This window comes from Chlorocebus sabaeus, chromosome 18 (genome assembly GCF_047675955.1).
Source record: "Chlorocebus sabaeus isolate Y175 chromosome 18, mChlSab1.0.hap1, whole genome shotgun sequence".
Classification (NCBI taxonomy): domain Eukaryota; kingdom Metazoa; phylum Chordata; class Mammalia; order Primates; family Cercopithecidae; genus Chlorocebus; species Chlorocebus sabaeus.
This window is the reverse complement of record NC_132921.1, coordinates 70,285,673-70,300,810: the sequence shown is the minus strand read 5'-3', so window position 1 is coordinate 70,300,810 and position 15,138 is coordinate 70,285,673. Positions and strand designations below refer to the sequence as shown.

General features: G+C 48.6%; 1 protein-coding gene across 10 annotated transcripts in view; it reads right to left on the bottom strand.

Moving 5' to 3' along the window:
• Nucleotides 1-4,681: 4,681 nt before the first annotated feature.
• Nucleotides 4,682-15,138, bottom strand: part of MTCL1 (microtubule crosslinking factor 1) — a 126,139-nt gene continuing 115,682 nt past the window's right edge. For all 10 annotated transcript variants that reach the window (XM_007974638.3, XM_007974642.3, XM_037982500.2 and 7 more), the window contains 2 exons: nt 11,174-12,707; nt 4,682-5,845 (listed from right to left, as the gene is read on the bottom strand). In XM_007974638.3, the coding sequence (XP_007972829.3) occupies nt 5,612-5,845; nt 11,174-12,707 (1,768 nt within the window). In that variant the 3' untranslated portion in view covers nt 4,682-5,611. The remainder of the gene's footprint in view (nt 5,846-11,173; nt 12,708-15,138) is intronic.

Genomic DNA, 15,138 nt, shown 5'->3' with positions numbered 1-15,138 from the left:
ATTTTATCCAGCCTTATGGAAAGAATGATACATGTTACAACATGGATGTGATAGTGGCAGGAGGCAGGCACATGCCCAGGCAGATAGGGCAGGTCCCTGGTGAAATCCCACCTCCAAATCTAAGACAGTTAAAGCCTGAAAGCCAAGCTAAAAGTCAAATCCATGAACCGGATTGAGAACCTGTCTTCCCATTTGGTGTGCTTTCCTTTGATTGATCCCCACCTTTCACCTATTTTACATATACCTACCCTTTCCTAATTGGTTTTCTACACTGTCATGCCCACCTTTGAGCACTGCCTTTGTTTTGACATTTTTTGCATACTCACAAACCAGTCAGCACACATTCCCTATTCTGAGCCCATAAAAGTCCCAGACCCAGCTACACTGAGAGAGAAATCACCTAACCATGGAGGTGGGGGACCACCCCCATGTCCCCTCTCTGCTGAGAGCTATTCCATCACTCAATAAAATTCTAATCCACCCTCCTCCCCTTCAAATTGTCAGTATATCTTTATTCTTCTTGGACATGGGACAAGAGTTCAGGAACTGCCAAACATGGGTATAAGCTATAACACGGGCAGGCTGAGTGGGTGGGGCACCTCCAGTGGCAGGCCCAGGCTGAATGAGGCCTGGGCAGCAGCAGGGCATCTCTGGCCATGGAGGTCCCTGGTTGGCAAAGTGGCTGAGAAAATCCTGTGTCAGATGAACCCTGATAACTTTATGCTAACTGAAAGAAGCCAGACACAAAAGGCTGCGTGGTACATGATTCCACTTATATGAACTATCCCAAATAGGCAAATCCATGGAGACAGAATTAGATGAGTGGGTGCCAGGGGCTGGGTGCACTGACTGCTTAATGCATATGGGGTTTCCTTTCAGGTGATGACAATATTCTGTAAGGAGATAGTGGTAGTGATTATACAACATTGTGAATGTACTAAATCCCACTGAATTATACACTTTGAAATGGCAAGAATGATAAATATTATGGGTATTTTACCTCAGTTTAAAACCGTGAACTGGAAAATAGAAAATGATAGTTGTACTTCTTAGTTGCTTTTTATTTATTTATTTTTGAGACGGAGTCTCGCTCTGTCGCCCAGGCTGGAGTGCAGTGGCCGGATCTCAGCTCACTGCAAGCTCCACCTCCCGGGTTTACACCATTCTCCTGCCTCAGCCTCCTGAGTAGCTGGGACCACAGGCGCCCGCCACCTCGCCCGGCTAGTTTTTTTTATTTTTTAGTAGAGACGGGGTTTCACTGTGATAGCCAGGATGGTCTTGATCTCCTAACCTCGTGATCCGCCCATCTCGGCCTCCCAAAGTGCTGGGATTACAGGCTTGAGCCACCGCGCCTGGCCATTAGTTGCTTTTTAAACAAAATACATAAGCATAACTCTATCATGCTTAATAAAATGCGGAGATCTAACGTACAACATAAGGACTATAGCTAATAATACTGTATTGTATTTGGGATTTTTGCTAAAAGAGTAAATTTTAGGTGCTCTTGCCATAACTATGTGAGATGTTAATATGTTAATTGCCTAGTCATTTTACTTTGTATATGCATATCAAAACATCATGTACACCTTAAACATATACAATTAAAACTAAATTAAATTTTTAAAATAAGGAGTTTGTAAACCTTACATTCATTGTACAGGAACAAAAAGGGTGAAACAAACGTATTACATAAGAATTGCAAGCCATTCTACAGGAAAAAAAGGTTGAAGCAAATGTGTTTAAGAAATAGAATTATGATGTACACAGATATAAAACATAGATGCATAATACAGAAAATGCTAACATGTTACCTCCTGATTAAAAGAGAGGGTGAAATGTGGCCACTATTGCCCAATTTGGCTGCAGTTGGACCAGAAATGTCTCTGGGCTGCTGGTGCTGGCTGTTACCCAGGGGGCAGGGCACGCCTGGCGTGTGAGGTCTGTGGCTATGTTTGAGGAATCTTTTGCTGATTTCTTTAGGGCATAAAGGCAACTGGCACATTCATGGCAGCTCATGGAGCCATTCCCTTCAGGCAGCTGCTCCCCTTTCACAGCCATGTGTGACCCACATAGCAGCCTTGGCATTCATCTGGACGGTGGTGTGGAAAATGATTTCATCCTACTGTCTTGCCTGGCCTTTAACAGTTGGAGTGCTTCCACCCTAGACTTAAGAATACACATGCCCGACTTTTAGAAAATGAATGCTAGGAGAAGTTCCCAGATGGCTTTCAAGGCACTGGTGCTGCCAGATGTGGCTTTTCTGATGAAAGTTCTGCCCCTAGCCTGGTTCGTGCATCACTGCCCAATGCGACCTGTGTCTGTTCCTGCCCGTCACACCTCTGCTCCTCCCATCTCCCACTTGCTTCTCTTCCTGCACATTGAAATGCTTCCCGTGCTACCAAGCCCAACTCAAGCCCTACTGTACTTAGAATTTCTACCACACCATTTTTGCATTTTATTGTTTTTGTGCCTGGGAATTTTACCTTTCAGCCAACTGGCAAGTTCTATGGTGGTCAGAGCTTTTTCCTTGCAATTTTGGGGTGTCCCACAGTGGTATATAGCCTTCACTGCCTTCCTGACACCCTCTATTGTAATTGCACCCTGATTTTCCTTTGCTGGGTCTTCCTGTCACCACGATTGGCTCAGAGCCAGACATGAGACTTAAGCCCTACCAAATGAGAATCATCGGTGCTGGGCTTTCACTGCAGCTCCTGGTAAGAGATCCCCTTTCTCTAGGAGTTGCTAAACTAATAGGAGCAGCTGGGGACCATCGTTGCCAATTTTTGTGATGCTTGTCCGAGAATAAAGCCACACAGAGTGTGGAGACCGAGCAAAGTCCTGATAGCATGGTTTGAGGCTCTCAGACATGAGAGCCACAACTTCCCGTCTTGTTGGTGGCTGGTTGCTTCCAATTGAAGGACTACCAATGTACCTCTCGGCAGTTGCAATCTGCACAGAATAGGCAAAGAATATTTACTGATTGTTTGCAGGTATATCTAGAGTGGTAAAGTGAAACATTTATATTTTGCATTTACTGGAAGTTTTTACAGGCACAATGGCTCATGCCTGTAATCCCAGCACTTTGGGAGGCCAAGGCGGACGGATCCTCTGAGGTCGGGAGTTTGAGACCAGCCTGACCAACATGGAGAAACCCCCTCTCTACTAAAAATACAAAATTAGCTGGGCTTGGTGGCGGGTGCCTATAATCCCAGCTACTCGGGAGGCTGAGGCAGGAGAATCTCTTGAACCCGGGAGGCGGAGGTTGTGGTGAGCTGAGATCATGCCATTGCACTCCAGTAGGGGCAACAAGAGCGAAACTCCATCTCAAAAAAAAGTTTTTAGGCCAGGTGCGGTGGCTCATGCCTGTAATCCCAGCACTTTGGGAGGCCAAAGCGGGCGGATCACGAGGTCAGGAGATCAAGACCAACCAGCTGACATGGTGAAACTCCGTCTCTACTAAAAATACAAAAAATTAGCCAGGCATGGTGGCGGGTGCCGATAGTCCCAGCTACTCGGGAGGCTGAGGCAGGAGAATGGTGTGAGCTTGCAGTGAGCTGAGATCATGGCACTGCACTCCAGCCTGGGTAACAGAGCGAGACTCCGTCTCAAAAAAAAAAAAGTTTTTGTTGTGGTAAAATCTATATGCCTTATCATTTTAACCATTTTTAAGTGTACAACTCAGTGGCATCAAGTATATTCACTGTGCACCATCACCACTGCCCATTTCCAGGACTTTTTCATCACCCCAAACTGAAACTGCGTACCCATTACACACCATTCCCCATTCCCTCCTCAAACCTTGTAACCACCGTTTTACTTTCTCTCTTTGAATATGACTACTCTTGATATATAAACAAGATACATGGAACCATACAATAATTGCCATTTTGTGATCGGCTTATTTCACTTAGGATAATGTCCTCAGGGTTCATCCATGTTGTAATATGTCAGAATTTACTTTTTTTAGGACTGAATAGTATCCCTTTATATGCATATACCACATTTTGTTGATCCATCCATCTGTCAATGGACAACTGAAGTGTTTCCACCTTTTGGCTATTATGAAGAATGCTGCTCTATTGGTTTTTATTTTTTGAAAATATTTCAGTTTAAGGATGAAGCTGTGGTAATGCTAGGATAGCCTATTACATTAGCTCATCTAGATAAGAAGAAAATTGTTGGGTTAATGAAGCGTTCAATGAAATATTAAAGCCAGAAGCTTCAGCCTGAAGTCATTCTTTTTGGGCTCTTCAGTAGCATCACTTCTTTGTAGGCTTCTACTCCACCAAACACTGAGAGGCGGGCGACATCTCAGGATCAGAGGTGGAAAGGCCTCTTCTGGCGTTACTGGCCACTCCCTCTCTCCTAATGAACAGAGCCAGGAGAGAGGCCGGGCACACTCGGACTTGTAGGTAACCAGTTTCCTCACATCCCTGCCCACACCACAGTTTTGGCTTTTCAACACTAAAGCTGTCTTTCCATCCTAGGACTCTCTTACAGAGAACAGCAAAACTGCAACATGATCACGCACCCAAAGCGTGCATTCCCAGCAAGATAGATGATCAGCAGCTGTTGTCTCTTTACATGATCTCTCTCCCTCATTCCTGTAGCCACGGAAAACTTTCCATCTGAGTCCTTAGGAAGAGATGGAGGGTGTGTGAAATGAGAGCCCGAGACACGCTGCCATCTCGGAAGGGCTTTATTTCTACTTCATCACGGTCTCATACAGACTCAGAGGCACCAGCACGTGTTTCCAATTGGTATCCTCGTGCCTTTTGTCGTGTTTTCCCTTAAGAAAACTTGCAGTAAACTCTGTACACTGCCAGTTAATCTTTTCACAATAATTTAAAAATGTTGCTGTTGGATCATCGATGCAAGAAGACCAACAATAAAAGTACAGTACAAGGAAATTCACAACATATTACAGTGGAACAGACTGAGTCACATTTAGGTGATGGCGAGGACACAGTAGCGGTATATACATGCACCCGAAGACGTGCAAGCCAAGTAGCATAATACAAGGATCATACAGTGAAGTTTCTAAGCCCACTGAGGGCTTTGTACCTTTTCAAAAACGTCCTGTATCCCCTCCAGTATACAGAATATCTGTCTTGTCTACTGGCTTCATGGCTTTTTCACTACAAAAAGTTCACTGAATCAGACAGTCTGAAGCATTAAAAAAGTCTTAAAAAACAGTAACACTGACAAAATAAAATTAACTTAATCCACTCTAATTCAACATGGAAATAAACTGAACCAAAATGTAACAGGGCAAATTTAACAGAGAGGCAGTCAGGTATTGACAGCAGGGTGTTCAAAATCTCTTAAAATGTACATTTTTTAACACTTTTATTTTTTAAATCTATTTATACCTTATTTATCTTTTCATTTAATATACTGTGTATAAAAAAGATGGAGACAAAAATAGTTTTCTGAGCTATGAAAAAAATTATTACAGGCACATTTACTGTTTCATTCTAGAAACATCTCAGTTTCACAGGTTGAACATTCAGCAGCTGTGTGTTTTTAAAAAACATTCTTTGACCTTGAGAAAACTAGATCTCTCCTTTTGGGCAGAGTTTTGTTCATGGCGATGGTGTGGTTATGCAAATTACAGTGAATTATACTGTGATAATCCATGCAAGCTTGCATCATGGTGTGGCTGCTCCTCGGGCGGCTCCTCGCCACCATGCTCCTCCAAGGACGTCGGGTCTCCGGGTGACTGAGGCTGTGAGGCAGTGGGGGAATGTGGGGCCCACCGGGACGGAGGGCGACGGTTTGCTGGTCTCTCGGGCCTGGAGAAGCAGGGCTCTAGGGATGGAGCTAGTGCAGAACAAGGTAGTTCCTTCAGAGCCGAGAAAGGGAGACAGGGTTACTCAGACCGGCAGTGTCACCAGTGGATGATTCCCCCAAACACACTTCTCAACAGACTCAAGTGAGATGAAGTACACACCACAGGCAACTCGTGAATATTAACGACGTTCTATGCTCATGCAGAATAACTTAAAATAATAAAGAATTCAACACATGTGACATGGTCAGTGACATGAATGGGAAGAGACCAATTATGATTAAACACAGCAATATTGTGAGATGAGTCAGCTTGCAAAGCTCCTTTAGAATTGGGCTGGGGTATACAGAAGACATGGCAGAGTGACTGTGGCAGCGGTCTCCACAGGCCACTTCAGCATATTCCCATCTGGTAGATCTCTTCCTTTGGTCCTTTAGAATGATCTATTTAGCTACAGTGGACAAATGAACTGGTCCTATAGGGCCTGGATCTACTGGGAGCCCACAAAGAGACCTCTGATTTCATTCAGCTGTGTTAGCAACGGCAGTCGTCTTAAACGAACTCTGCTACTGTTTATTTGAAATTGACTGGCAGTAGATTAAACAAACTCCCACAACATGGCAAAAATGCTGCAGGGAGAAATTTTAATTTGGGTCTAGTTTTCTTTAATGACTCTTCAATTACAGCAGCATTTTAAAAAGGTAGAATCAGAATGTACTGGTGGTTTTGTTTCAGGCATCCTAATGTTCTGAGAACAGGTGACGCAAGACACATTCAACCATGTGCAAACCACCTAGAATCCTTATTCTCAAGCTACTTTGTTTTTAAAGAATGTTGAGTTCCTTGTCCTTACTCTACATGTTACAAAACCAGGACACCCAAACTTGGAATTTGCTGATATACAGAAACGTAAAACGCTGTGGCATGAGGAAACTGAGCTGCCCAGCGTGGAGCGCGCTGGCTGGAATGACACTCAGACACTGGACGCTGAGGTGAACTGAATGGAAGGCACAGGAAGGATGACAGAGAACAAGGACTCTCAAAGAAAGGGAGTTGGAGAATGTAAAAAGATGTGACAAGCAACTGAAAAGACCAGGATGAGGACAGCCCAGCCAGTGGTGCAGGGGAGCAGCAGTGGGGGAAGGACAGATGACTGCACGGAATGGGCAGTGTCACTCGGGAGAAGATGGAATGTGGCAGAGACAGCATGGCCCGAGGAGAGCGTGGGAGCCACAGGCTTCCAGAAGAGCAGTGGGGCGAGTGGTTTCCCTGCCTCCCTCTGGGGTCAGCAGACAAGGAACAGTGGCCCTGGAGACTATGCTTCATGCTCCCTGCTGCTTTTGTGGCTGGCACTTCACACAGCCACAGGGAGAAGGCTCTCTTCCCAAAGCATTGTGCTAACAGTACTGTGACAACCAGAAACACCTCTCCAGTTAAAACTCCACCAGCCACCAAGATGCAGACTAACTCAAGGTGCTCCTGTGTCCCCATCTCACCACAGCCCACAGTGCTTGGCTGAGACACACAGTTTGGGAAATCTGTATGTTTTGTGTCTGTGCTCCCCTTCTTGTAAGAGTAGTGTGTGTGTTGTGTATTGTATATCTGTTCTGTGTGTTGTGTGTTGGTGAGGCTGCTGTCATAGGTTTATCTGACACCACTGTATCCCGTTCCTCCTGGCTGGTGCTAAAGAGCAGGCTTTGTATGAGACCATTCAGTACCCGCTCTTTGCCAGCCTCTGCTTGTGAAGGAAGTAATGTTGTGAGTCTGCATTCAAGGGAATGAACCTTTTCTTAAACACGCCAGCGTGTACAAGCAAATGATGCTGTGCTTTCCTAAGAAGCCACTGTTGTCGCTGCATGGCATCTCGTCCTGGGATGCCGCCCCTGTAGCACGTTTCTGGGAAATGGCCCTCCCCGTGTTCCTTGTCATTTTTTTCACGGGGACACGTCTGTTGTATTTGACAACAGATACTTCTGTACTTAACACTGCGAGTTAAGGCCAGTGGATGAGGTGAGTGGATGACTATATCCTTGATCACAAACAAAGTATATCTTTTCTCATGTGCTTTGACTCAGACTCTGAAAGCAATTCTGAGAGATGTTCTCAAGATACTTGGAGTGGGGATGACTTTGTTCTTTATTCATTCAACAAATATCTATTGAGCATCTGCTCTGTCACCTACGGTGCTCACTTGGAAGGTCAAGATATATTTGGGTTCATTCCTTGCGGTATGATTGTTGAAAAATGAAAAAAAAGCCTTATCACATTAGGGTCCCACCTCATTTCAGCACATGCCAGTGCATGCATGTAATCAACATGTTGGTAACCAGTCCTGGGTGGCTGGGCCCAAAGACCCCCTCAGGCAAGACCCCTGTGCCTAGGATGTCCCCTGCTGGCCAGTATCTACTCAGTTCTCTGAAAGCAAATTGGCTGCAAATGTACAAAAGCACAGAAATCTCAGCAGAATCTCTATAACCTAAAAACCCTTCTTTGCACTGAGTGGTCAACCCTCTCGCAGGGCAGATGAGTCTCTGGCCCTGTCAATCTGTTGCTGGGTTTAGGTGAGCCTCCTGGAATCCGGGGTGAGCGAGGGTGCCGCCACCGGGCAGAACTCCCTCAGGCGATGAGTGTCGGGTGCCAACTGCGAGGTACACAACACGAGCTCTCCAGACAGTGGGGAAACAAGGAAGAAAGCACTTACAGCGTGAGGCAGGCAGGGCTAGAGTCCCCAGGGGGCAGTTAGTAAGACAGTTTGGTTCTGGACAGAACAGACAGACAAAGAAGAGAAAAGCAAGAAGGTTGGAAAGTGTTTTTTAAACAGGAGAACAATAAAGGTTTCAAGTCAGCAAGCCCAGAGGTAGAGGGCCGTCCCTCTCACTCAGGGACAGCCACCAGGAGAGCCTTGCGGGCTCTCAGATCTAGCACATTCACTCCAAGGCAGGTGTGGGGAAGCGGCCGGGCGCTGGGCAGACAGGCCTGCCCTCTGCCATCTGCCCAGAGAGAAGGAAACTCCATGGAGGAGCCACAGACCTCCCTCTAGTTTCTATGCCGAGTCACCCTTTAGCATTTAACATTTCCAACAGCATTCTGGCAAAGAGAGGTATGGACATTGCATGACTGTTATCTAAAACAGAGACCTTTATTCGGCTGCGTTTGTTTTGGTCACAACAACCAAGCTACTGCCACTTACTCTAAAAAGTTCCCCTCATATTTTCCACTTAGGGGAGGGAGGAATAGCATTCCATTTTCAGATTGTTCCTTCTCTTCACACTAGAACTCCTCCTCACGGCTTCTCTCTGCACTGCTGAACTAGTGCCATGGTGTCGCGAGGAAACGAGGCCTGAGTGGTTTCCGGGAGGAGAGTGCAGTGAGAAAGGGAGATTGCCTGTCACCTGCGTCGCTCCTGGGTCTGGATGCCTGAGTGAACGAACATTCAGGGAGAGATTCCGCAGCAGGGCACGGGGTGGGCTTGGAATCAGAAGCAGTCCCGGGGATTTGGGAATGCATACCTAGAACTACTGCATCATTTATGGAGCAATGGGAAGGGGTTGCAGTGGCCCTAATATATTACATCAATTCAGGAATAATCCCACTGGAATCCAGAACAAGCAAAATTCCAACAGGAATGGAAAAAAGAGCCCGTAGCATTGAGATGCTCTGAGTCCCTGCAGCTGCGCTCCCTTCATGTCATCTCTTTTGGTGGCAAACACACCAAGTGAAGAGAAAATCTAAACGAATACTTTACGGAGGACAAAAGGGGCTGGGCCACTTTGTGCTGATAAAACCATTTTCATGCCATGATGCTGGGATCCCATCATGAACCTATTTTTGCTTGCAGGATTCACTATCAGTAATTCAAAGCATGTTTTGGTTCCTAAAAAACAATTTCTATTTGGTGTGTAATATAAATAGACAACACAGGCACAGGCGGTTAATGCTTTGTGACATAGCCTCTGTCAACCGCAATTAGAGCCCTCGGGAGCCCTAAGAAGGCAGGGCATTCCCATATAAACAGACCCTTCCGCGGCAGCAGTACTTACCTGAGGACCCCAGAAGGATGGGGTGACAGTAGCCCAAAGGAGACACCATTTGTCACCTGAGAACATTCAACCGGCAGTTTGTCCTCAGAGCATGCAAACAACTTTATCACAAAGACTCAGATCTTGGAACATGTAGGCCATGTAGTATCAATATTTATATTAGGTGTGAACCATGTGGAATTGCTATTTCTGTAAGTCATTGGCAGTTCCACAGGTTTGACCTATTCAGATTTCCAGCCTCCATTCTGAGTTAAACATTCACTGGTGGGCCGGACTGGGAAGCCAGCCATCATTTACCCTCTTGTGGGAAACGTGGGCCAGGTGAAACAGGCAATACACCTTCTTCCCCTCCCTGCCCATGAAGCCAGGGCTGCTCGGGTCCTGGCGAGAACGCAGCGGGCAGCCCAGGAGCATGCTGCCATCCTCCTCCTCCGACCCCTACCATCTGCAGGAGCAGCCTGGCTGGGAGAGTGCCCATGGGGCCAGGGGTTCCCAGCGTGGAGCCTGTTCATCCAGACTCCAGGCGAGTTGGAATCACTCGCCAGACAGACACATCCTCTCTGTGCTGCACAAACCACAAAGTGCCATCCCCACAGCCATCCCCACCAGCATATCATCAGGCTTTCATTTTGCTCCCTGTTTGTACAAAAACACCACGTGTGGATATGTATCAGAACCCAGTTCACAGTGGATTGATTTGTGAGTAGTATCAAGGGCAATAATGATAATCATATTGTATTAGGGCAGGATTTTGATTTTGTCTATTTGTTTCACTTGGTTTTACTGCTGAGGGGCTCGTGACCACCAAGAGGGTAAGTGATTTGTGAGCTGCCACATGGCTGTTTTGTAAGGAAGCCATCCCAGGAATCGAGATCTTATGGCTCCTGATGAGATGTGCTCGTGCTCACGTTGTCCAGACCCTCTGCAGCTCACCTCATGCTGTCCCACATGAAGGTCCGCAGTATGCAGAAAGCCTGACACAACCATCCCATAGTTTGTACACGCGCACACATTCACACAGAAAGAAGGCAAACTGTGACCCCAAATGAAACACCCTGATAAGTAAGGATCAATCACTTAGACTGGTGACAGAACCCATATCAAATCACGCACTATATGATTTCCCGAGGACAATAAAAGAACATTTTCTTTAAAAAAGTTGCTCAGGGTTTTTTCTGCCTATTCTAGTCTCCCATAAACCCAACACCTCCCCAGCTCCCAACAACCAATCACGGACGATTCCTGAGATCAAATGACAGAGCACAATCCCAAATCCCAACCTGCCCCACAGCTAAAGGGAAGAGCTGGTGGGGGAGGGTGTGGGGCACTCGGCATTCATTACCTCCATGGGCCCTGGCTCGGCTGTGTCCCCCAGCGAGTGGCTGTCACTGTGGAGACCCGGGGGCCCGTAGGCAGCCTGCCTCCTCTCCTCCTTTAAGGCATGCTCCAGCAGCTTCTTGTTGAGGATCCGGGCCACGTTCTCAGTGAGTGTGTAGCCAGGGGGAGCAGATAAGTCCTGCCTCACTGGCGTGCCCTCTCCCCCTTCCTCCCTGCACATCTCTGAGCCCACCCCAATGGGGCTAGGTGACCTTCCTCGGGAACTGGTGCCTGTTTCCTGGCCTGGGGCCAGCTCTGGTGGGGGTTCTGCTGAGCGAGACCGACTGCCGGCCCGCAGCCCCTTCTGGAAGGGGTCCTGCACCACGGGGCTGTGGTCGATGATATTGAAGAGGCTGGAGAGGCCATCGTTGATGGTGGTGTGCACGGGGCTCTCCCTTGTGGTGGTGGAGCGGGCCCAGGCTGACTCACTGTACCCTTTCTGGGCCATCCCCGGTGACGTCCTGTTATTTGGCTGGTCAGCTTTGGGGAGGGGCTTCCTCTGCAGCTTGGGAGAACCATACTTGGGAGAGCAGCATGTGCGTTCAAACTTGGCCTGCACCTTCTCGATGGCGGGGGCCACCTGTCTGCTTCTAAGGCTTCGGGAAGGAGACGACACGGGTGTAGCACCGCCCCCAGCCTTTGGCGTGAGACACTTGTGGGGGCTGCTGGTGACACCGCTGCCACGCAGGGCTTCAGTCTGCAAGCCCACACTGATGGTCTGAACAGTCTGGGTCCCCATCGTCCGGGACCCATTGGTCTGGCAGGCCATGTCCTTGACTTGTGGCTCACCAGGGCCGGAGCAGATGGCACTCCTGACAGAGAAGGCCACCTCCTTCATGTCATCACTCAAGTTCTTGGACATCTCCAGGCTGTGCAGGGGGGAGGCAAACCCCAGGGAGGTACAGAGAGGGCTGTCGAGGGGGCGCCGTGCCCCCTCCACGTAGTCCCGGGAGTGCCTGGGGGAGGTGCAAGGCCACCTGCTGAGCATGGGTTCTGGAGGGCCCCCCTTGGTGTCTCCCAGGCTCCCTCTGGCTCTGCTTGTGGGAAAGGGACTCTCACCACCCGCCACCGTGATGCTGTCGACCCTGCGCACGGCAGGCGGGCTGTGTAACACGCGCACCCCCGACTGCTCGGTGAGGACGTGGCTCCGCAGCGGCTGCTTCTGGCAGTGCTCTGGGCTGGTCATGGTGTCCGTGGTCATGGTGACACTTGTGGTCAGGTACCAGGAGGAGTCGGGGAAGGGCTCTGTGCTGTCCTCGTGCCCTGCCCGCCCCACCTCGGTCCTGTCGGCCCAGAGGTCTGGCCCCCCACCATTGTGGCCCCTGGTGGGTGTGTAGTCCCAGCTCTTGTTGAACTCCTCAATGTACTTGAGGTCGTCTGGAGACAGGGGTGGGGTGATGTCCTCCTTGCTGCTGGTGGACGGCAGGCCCTTCTCAGGCAGGAACGGGGAGATGTCCATGAGGCGCTGGAACTCAGACATGGAGGACACGGACACTGCCCTGGGAAAAGCAGAAAAGAGGGTGTCAGCCCCCACCACACCACAGCACCCATGTCCTGCCCTGCGTGGGAAGTGTCAGTGAAGGCGCCTGCTTCCACCCACACCAGGAGAACACTTGCAGCTGCTCATGTGCTGCACTCACGGGCTTGTCCTGCGGGCAGCTGTTGGACTCTGTGTGGCTCTGGAATTGTTCCTGAAGCCTTGCATTGGTCAGAATTTAATATAACCAACTCTGGCTCACACCTGCAATCCCAACGCTTTGGGAGGACAAGACAGGAGAATCACTTGAGGCCTCAGTGCCTCAGTGCCTCAGTGAGAATTCTTAGGAGACTCGCTCAAACCACAATTGAAGGGTGAAGACGGTGAGTCGTGGCGATGGCCAGGTTTTGGCAAGCTGCCACCTGACAGACACAGATTTGGTGTGGATTCTTCCACGTGTCAGCACTTTCAATCTGCCATGAGTTCGCTGAGTGCCTCTCACACACCCGGCAGGTGCTGCAGGGGGGCCAGCAATGCTTCCAGGCTAAGACAGAAAGTGGCCGGAGTGCTCGGGCACAACTGCCACCAGGGCAAAGAAGTGGTGGTCAGGAACGGGGCTGGGGCTGGCTGTGCCCGGTGTCTCAGGCAACAGAACCTCTTTGGCCTGGAATCCCTCCAGCTGGGGTGTGATGGGGAGGTGAGGTGTCTGCAGACTCTGTCCAGATTCTTATAGGACATACTGATACTCCTTTCACCCCACAAAGCACAGGCTTAAACCTAGGGATCTAGACTAGTGCAGGCCCTGTGGAAGGGGTCCCAGATTGAGTGTATGGACCACTCCTCCACAGGACCTATTAATATGATGAGGCCAGAACTGGGGTCTGCTCTGAGCAAGTGCCCATACTGTGTGCACTGGTACACAGAACCAGCAAAGCTCTGGGCAGCTTTGCTCACAGCTGGCTTCACCCTGGAGGCAAGGCACCCACCCATGTGGTCAGCCCCCTGGGGTAAAACAGCAGGCTAAAAGTGACGTCGTTAGGCATTCCATCTTGTTATCTTGTTGTTGTTGTTAGAAATAATCTACCAACTGTCCAGTGGTGCTGGCTAGATCCAGGGCTGGAAAGGAAGGGCAATGGTAGGGATGGGTTGATTTGTCCCAAGGTCATGAGCTTTCCAGCAAGTATGAATTTCCTTCTTCTCAATTCAAGGAGTTGCTGAATTAATAATGAGTTTCAGAACACTATTGGCTGGGGACTGTAAGTGCCGAACACATGCTGACACCCTGGTCCTTACCACATTTCTGTAGACATAGCTCATCTAACTCCCACTTTTGCCCACAGAGGAACTGTCTCAGAGTTAAATCAGTGGCACCTACCTGGGTGGGAACTCAGTGCCTCTGGGGCATGGATGGATATGGTGGAACAGAGATGATAAAAAGAGAGAGCAGAGGCATTAACCTCAGCAGTGGCCAAAGCAAACAAAGCCCATTAACCTCAGCAGTAGCCAAAGCAAACAAAGCCCATTAACCTCAGCAGTAGCCAAAGCAAACAAAACCATGATGAGAAAATGCAGGACACGTCTGGAGCACGTGTAGGCGCTTCCGGGTGCATCGAAGAGAGTGGTGCAAACATACCAGGCAGCTGGAAGCCAGAGGAAAAGGGGCCGGTGGGGAGGGCACATCCAGTTTTCACTTTGGACATTTCGAGATATACATATATATATATATATATATATATTTTTTTTTTTTTGAGACAGAGTCTCACTCTGTCGCCCAGGCTGGAGTGCAGTGGCACAATCTCGGTTCACTGCAACCTCTGCCTCCCAGGTTCAAGCAATTTTCCTGCCTCAGCCAATATTTCCATTTTATAACAAGCATGTGTTACTTTTGAAAGCATAAAGGCTGATGGCTTGAGTGGTGGAGTACAGTTGCTCCAAAGCCTAACTGGAAACACTGATGTGGCTGCTTCTGTGAATGGGGAAGGTGGGAGGGTGTAATGACTAAACTCTGTTTACTGCTTGTTTTGTGCCATGTGCTGCTTTCATTATGTGTATTAACATAAATAAGCTGCAAAAAAAAAAAAAAAAAAAAAAAAAGATAATCAAAATACCTCCTGTATACAGATGAGGAAACGGAGGCACAAAGCAGTTGAGTAACCTACACAAGGAGGCAAAAGCGATTTAAACCCAGGCAGTTTGGGCTGGGCGCAGTGGCTCACACCTGTAATCCCAGCACTCTGGAAGGCTGAGGCGGGTGGATCACTTGAGGTCAGGAATTCGAGACCAGCCAGGCCAACATGGTGAAACTCTGTCTCTATTAAAATACAAACATTAGCCCGTTGTGGTGGGGTTTGCCTGTAATCCCAGCTACTTGGGAGGCTGATACAGAATTGCTTGAACCCAGGGGGCAGAGGTTGCAGTGAGCCAAGATTGTGCCACTGTACTCCAGCCTGGGA